The sequence below is a fragment of the Nannospalax galili genome, unplaced genomic scaffold (assembly GCF_000622305.1).
Source record: "Nannospalax galili isolate Female #2095 unplaced genomic scaffold, S.galili_v1.0 scaffold451, whole genome shotgun sequence".
Lineage (NCBI taxonomy): Eukaryota > Metazoa > Chordata > Mammalia > Rodentia > Spalacidae > Nannospalax > Nannospalax galili.
Genome location: NW_008331662.1, coordinates 1629737 through 1636280, shown reverse-complemented (window position 1 = coordinate 1636280; position 6544 = coordinate 1629737). Strand labels below are relative to the sequence as shown.

The 6544-nt window shown below is 36.0% G+C and overlaps 1 protein-coding gene across 1 annotated transcript in view; it reads left to right on the top strand.

The window, feature by feature from the left end:
• Hfm1 (helicase for meiosis 1) overlaps nt 1-6544 on the top strand; it is a 128759-nt gene that overhangs the window by 114941 nt on the left and 7274 nt on the right. The window contains exons 28-29 of the mRNA XM_008826844.1: nt 375-454; nt 2057-2160. Of these exons, the coding sequence (XP_008825066.1) occupies nt 375-454; nt 2057-2160 (184 nt within the window). The remainder of the gene's footprint in view (nt 1-374; nt 455-2056; nt 2161-6544) is intronic.

Genomic DNA, 6544 nt, shown 5'->3' with positions numbered 1-6544 from the left:
AATTTAGAGGCCTGCAAGATGTCTACATAAAGATATCCTAGAGGTACTTAGATATAACCTGTTTGAAAATCAGAAGATAAAAAGAGTTAAAATAGAAGTGTAGATTTGCAAGTCATCCAGAGAAAGATGATACTTGAAGTCATAGAAGTTAAAAAGATCTATCACCAAAAACATATCACATATAGAGTGAAGAGAGAAGGTCCAGGAAAAACCATGAAAACCGTTCATTTTTAAGAAGCACCTGAGAGGAATATTTGAGTTGAGAACTATCCTGAGGTTCTTTTATTTCATTAATTTATGTACAAACAGAAATTTTACTGTATAGTTTGTTAAGGTCTTCATGTGAAAGTGATAGTTGAACTTGTCATTAACAGGTACAAATGAACAAATCTCAAAATGTGGACCTTAAAGAGTTTTGTTTTACTCCAAGGCCGTCCCTTCCCAGTATATCAAGGTACAAATACAATGTTACTATCTAAAATAAAATATTCATTTAAACTATGCTTCTCCAGATAACCACTTATTCAAGGGTAGTTGGTCACTGGCTACTCAGAGAAAAATCACAGTAATCATAACAATTATATCAGAAAGATTTCATTATCTTTCGTGTCCTAAATTTGCTTTATTTTATTTTTGTGTATTTGAGACAGGGTCTCCCTGTAGCTTCAGCTGGCCAGGAACTCCTTATGTAGACCAGGCTGGCCTTGAACTAACAGAGATCTGCCTGCCTCTGCCTCCCAAGTGCTGAAACTAAAGACGTGTGCCACCACACCTGGCTCCTAAATTTACTTTTAGAAGTTAACATTATAGAATGTTAACCTTTGTTGAATTATCTCTTTCTAGGAAACTGACCATCCCATGTGTCATTTCCCCAGGTTCTCTGCCTTCTAAAACTGGCAGGACATACTGCAGGTTCTCTGCCTTCTAAAAGTGGCAGGACACACTGTGCCTTAAAAGGGAGAACTGTGTTTGCATAAAAGCACCTTCAGGTGCTCATTCCATGCTAATAATCCCTCAGATTTGAAAAATATTTTATAATTTAAATTTTTGCTTTTGTGGAATATCTTTTTTGACCTTTAAAACAACCTGGCTCATAAAATAATTTTGTCTCATTTCATTTCATAGTATTGATTGATTGATATTTTGAGACAGCATCTTGGTATGTAGCCCAGGATGGCCTTGAACTCATGATATAGTCCAGGCTAATCTCAAACTCATGATCCTTTTGCTTCAGTCTCTCAATGCTGAGATTACAGATGTGTGCCACCATTCCTGATATTTATCTCATTTTATTAATAAAAATAAAAACAGACCTCATATTCCCAATTAGTAAGCAGAAGGCCTTAGATGAGAATTCATTGTTCTTTTCCTATATCATGATGCAGAGGAGACAGATATATGCAATTTCCCATACAGATAAAGGTATTCTTTTTTCTACATCTTAATATGTGTTTTTGACAGTTTAATACATGCATATAATGAATTTTGACAATTTCATCCCTATTAATGTCTCATCCTCCCTTCTCCCACTGAAATCCTCTTCCCAACAGGTCTTCTTCCTACTTTCATGTCATTTTGTGTGGGATCCATTGAGTTTAATTAGAATTCCTTCCATAAGCATATGTGGGAGATTATTTAATAGAGTATACACAACTTTCCCCAGCCACCATTAATTCTCAAGTAGTCCCTCAGGAAGGATCAGTAAGGCATTCTACGTGCAGAGATGAGATTCAATTTATTTAACAACTGACACAGCAAGAACTGACCATTCAGAATTCTAGATCCCAGAATAACTCCTAGAGATCTCAACTTTCATATATAACTGAAAATAGTCATATCATTGATCTTTAAAGCTGTATAATGATGACAGGTATCTACTGGGGACAATGTGAAACTGACTAAATATTGTTTTTACCCTTTTCTACCCAGACTAAATACAGTTTACCATATAAGTGTTGAGTGGATAAACCATACTTTTATCATGTATATGAACGAGTACTTTCCAAGGCCAAATTCCTTATATTTTCTCTTTATGGTTTTATTTATCTTCATAAAGGTCAGAATATTTAAACATTCCTGAATTGCCTATATTGGAACAGTGGAATCAGCATGAAGTCTGTGGAAAAGTTCAACAAAAACCATCTGAATATGGAGGCAAGGGTAAATTACTGTTGACATTGGCTTGGGAAGGAATATGATGATTACTCAGGTTAACAAGTCATTTAATTGAAAACCCAACATCTAACATTATTATGACTATTAACTTACAACGTTTTTCTCTTGGTTATTCAACAAATTTAAAATTCTTACTTTATTTCAGATGGTACTGCTATGTGTCAAAGATTTTTTTTAAATATCCCCCTACAAAGTGTTGACTATTTTATTTAAAGATAATATGAGGGAGCCAGGTGTGATAGTGCATTCCTTTAATCCCAGCACTTGGGAGGCAGAGGCAGGTGGATCTCTGTGAGTTCAAAGCCAGCCTGGTCTACATAATGAGTTCCAGGACAGCTGGTGCTACAGGGAGACCCTGTTTCAAAAAGACCAAGAAAAGAAAAAGAAAAAGAAAAAGAAAAGAAAAGAAAGAAAGAAAGAAAGAAAGAAAGAAAGAAAGAGAGTCTGAACACTATTATAAAATGGATAGGCAGCTTAAATTTTTCAACCCTCTTGTCTTTATCATTTAAAAAAAAACACATAGCACTCTGACATTTCTTCCTTATACTACTATAGTATTCTCTACACTTTCCCTGGAGACTTTAGGATTAAATGAGATAATCTATATAAAGTTTATAATTTAGTATCCGGTTCTCTTAATGGTTGTAATTGGGTATGTTTATTATACTTTTCACATATTAGTCTTTGCTGTCAAAATATATTTTAAACGTTGATAATGTTTTAAGAAAAACATGGCAATTTTTCTTATCAGTATTCTAGTTTCAAGAAAAGAAGAAAAAAGTATTAGAAATTATATGAAAAAGCATTTTGAATCATGAAATTTAATTTGGAAGGGCCCCTTGTGCAGTTTATTTTATACTAAAGGAAGTCAAGATTCTAAGAGATTAAATGACTCCGCCAAAATCACATACCTAATTAATGGCAGGACCAGAAATAGATTCCATATCTCTTGATTCCCTGTCCAATGCCATTTCTAGAAAATGAAATTGACTTTTAGTTAGCTGTAGAAAATTGAGTGTCGAACTTGCATTATATGAATTCTTCCAATTTTCCACCACTTCATCCTTCCCCACCCATGTATTTCTCTGTCTTTGCATCTATCCTTAACCCTCTATTGGGCTTGAAAGAATTATTTTTTCTTTTATTCAAGGTTTCATCTTAATCCTATGCAGTCCTTCCTTCTCTGGGATTTTAGGATATCAGTTATCCCTGTCTTTTTTCCTATCTTTTCATTGTCTAGTTTCTTGGTTTTGTTTATTTTTTTGAGACAGAGACTTTCCATATACCCCTGGCTAGTTTGAAATTGCTGTATAGCGCATGCTGACCTCACACTTACAGGGATCCTCCTGCCTCTGCCTCCTATGTGCTGGATTACAGGAGCCTACTACCACACCCAGCTCACTATCTACTTCCTGTTGTCTTTTCTCTTTAGCATATAAATATGCTTAAATCTTTTCCTTCTTCAGCCCCATGTTTCCATCATGACCTTTTTAGTTATAAAGAATTAAAAATTCTACACAAAGAAACTTAAGCAAACAGAAAAGTTACTGACTACCTCATGTAAACTGGAAGTCCAAGTAGGCCTCTGGCTTTAATCTTAGCCAGATCCAGGCACTCAAATGATCTTATCATGCCTCTGGCTTTTTATAGTCTCTCAGCTATGTTTATTGCTGATTGACTTGACTTGCTAAATATTAGGCTTTCTCACATGGCAGATAATCCCAAATTTATATCTTGCCAGTTTAAAACCTCAGTAGAAAAAAGGTGGTTTTCACTTTTAACTGCTCAGACCTGAGTTAATTCTCTTTCTTTCTTTCTTTTTTTTTTTTTTTTTTTTTTTTTGAGACAGGTCTTCTCAACTAGCCTGGAGCTCACTATGTAGACCAGGCTTGCCTTGAACTCACAAGTGATCTACCTGCCTCTGCCTCCTGAGTGCCTGAGGTAATTCTAACTGGTCTAACGTATTCATCCAGGATTGATCTCTGTAGCTGGCAGGTGAGCACTCTGTCCCTGTGGCTCTTAAGTAAAGCAGGGTACTAGCAACAATAGCCTCAGCAGGATCACCTGGAATGGTGATGTGTTCCTAAAAGTAAAAGGAGGCTTCCAACAAAAGAAAGGACAACATGTCAAACAGATCACAAACAGAATCCCATGGTCTCTATATCCTCTTATCTCTTGTTTTCTCATCAAATCAAAAACATATTGAAAACAGTTTACACCCACTTTGCTCATTTTCTTATATCCTGTCAATATTTACTCATTAAAATTTAGGTTATTCATCATTACTTTGAAACTGCTCTTGCTTGGGCTAGTTAGTGACTAAATGTTCAATTAAGTGAACTCTTCTCAACTTTTACTTTTTGACTTCTGAGGATTTGCTACTTTTGTTCTTTCCTTCCTTGAGAAAGTTTCTCCTTTGGTTTCAGTTAAATCAGTCTATTGGTTACTTCTCACTGTTGTTGGGTTTCTCTTCTATTGATGGTTCAAATGGCTCTATCATCCTTCCTCTGTTTCTCTGTCTCTGTCTCTATGCCTCTCCCCTCCCCCTCCTCCCCCTCTTCTTCCTTCTCGTCTCCTCCTTTCTTCCTTCTCTCTTCAAACTCCTTTCTTCTCACTTCAGAACTTCTAGACAATGTCTTCATGCCATGTCTTCAGTCACTGACTAAATACTGATGATTTCTAAGTCTTTATATTTTTCTAACCACACATCCACCTATACACTCACCCTCCTGGACACATTTACCTAAAAGTTAATATCATCTGCATCTAAACTCACTGTCTTCTTTATGCTGCATTCTATTCTTTCTCTTATTCATTCCTTAGGTCAGTGAATGAACCTTCTGAGCTGCTAAACGCAGAAAAAGAATCATCCTAAATAACTCACTCCCTATGTAATTAGTCACTAAAACCTAAATATTTTGCCTCCTACACAGCTCTCATATCTGTGCTTTGCTCACTATCTTTGTTACTGATACTCTAGCTTAGATATTTTTTCTCATTTCTCATTATTTCAATAATTTAAAAAATTTTTTCCCTGATTCTAGTCTTATTATCCTGTAGTCCATAAGTATTCCAAGTGATCAAACAGGCATACCTGATCATGTAACCTTCTTGCAAAAGCATTTTCAATAATTATCTTTTTAAAATAATATTTATTATTTTTATTTTATGTGTATGAGCATATTGCCTGCATGTGTGTAAGTATACCTGTGTCGTGCAATGCGCCCAGAGGTCAGAAGAAGGTATCGGATCCCCTGGAACTGGAGTTACGGACAATTGTTAGCTGCCATGTGGGTGCTAGGAATCAAACCTGGTTTCTCTGCAAGAGCAGCCAGTGCTCTTTACCACCGAGCCATCTGTCTAGCTCTTACAGGAGACTCCTTTTTTTGCCCTCATTACTCTTTTCTCTGCATTTCCATGGCACTTGGTATCTATTTCCTCTTTTAGTGAATATCAGATCAGATGCAAAAGTAGAATGGTGTGCAATAAACCCTAGCACAACTAAAAGACAAAGTAGGTTCAAACAGACGGAGAAGCAGAGAGAGGGTGTTTCAAGTGAAGAGAACTAAGTGTATATTCTACATCAGGCTTGTTACTGCCTTAAGAAAATCTCTTGTTACATTTTTGGGATCTTCCAAACATTATTTTTTAAATGAAAATTTAGTCAAATAAATTGTGTTATAAACAAAGACAATAATGCTCAAACCTATAACTTTCAAATCTACCATATTTCACTGTTATTTGTGGTCTTGGTATTATTTTTCTTTTTTAAAAATATTTATTAATATGAGTATGTATTGCCTACATGTATGTGAGTGCACCATGTCATGCAGTGCCGTGGAGGTCAGAAGAGGGCATCAGATTCCCCTGGAAATGGAGTTAAGGACGGTTCGTAGCTGCCATGTGGGTACTAGGAATCGAACCTGGGTCCTCTGTAAGAGCAGTCAGTGCTCTTAACTGCTGAGCCATCTCTCCAGCCCCAATATTATTTTTCTGCTTGGGAAAATCCTGTAGAGTAGAGTGCTACAGAGTTGTTTTCAGTAAGAATTAAAATCCATTACAAATTATAGGCCCAGCAAGATGGCTCAGTGGGTAAAAGTGCTTACGGTGCAAGCCTGGCGACCTGAATTCAAGCCTCAGGACCCATGTAAAGGAGGAAGGCAAAAACCAACTCCACAAAGTTTTCCTCTTACCTCCACATATGTACCATGGCATGCACACTCACATACACACATCATGTAAACACACATACACACAATAATAATAATAATCCACTAAAAATGAAATTGAGTGCTTCTATCAATACAAATAATACAGTAAATAGAATTGTCTGAACATAATATTCAACAATGTTTGACACATGCTTTTG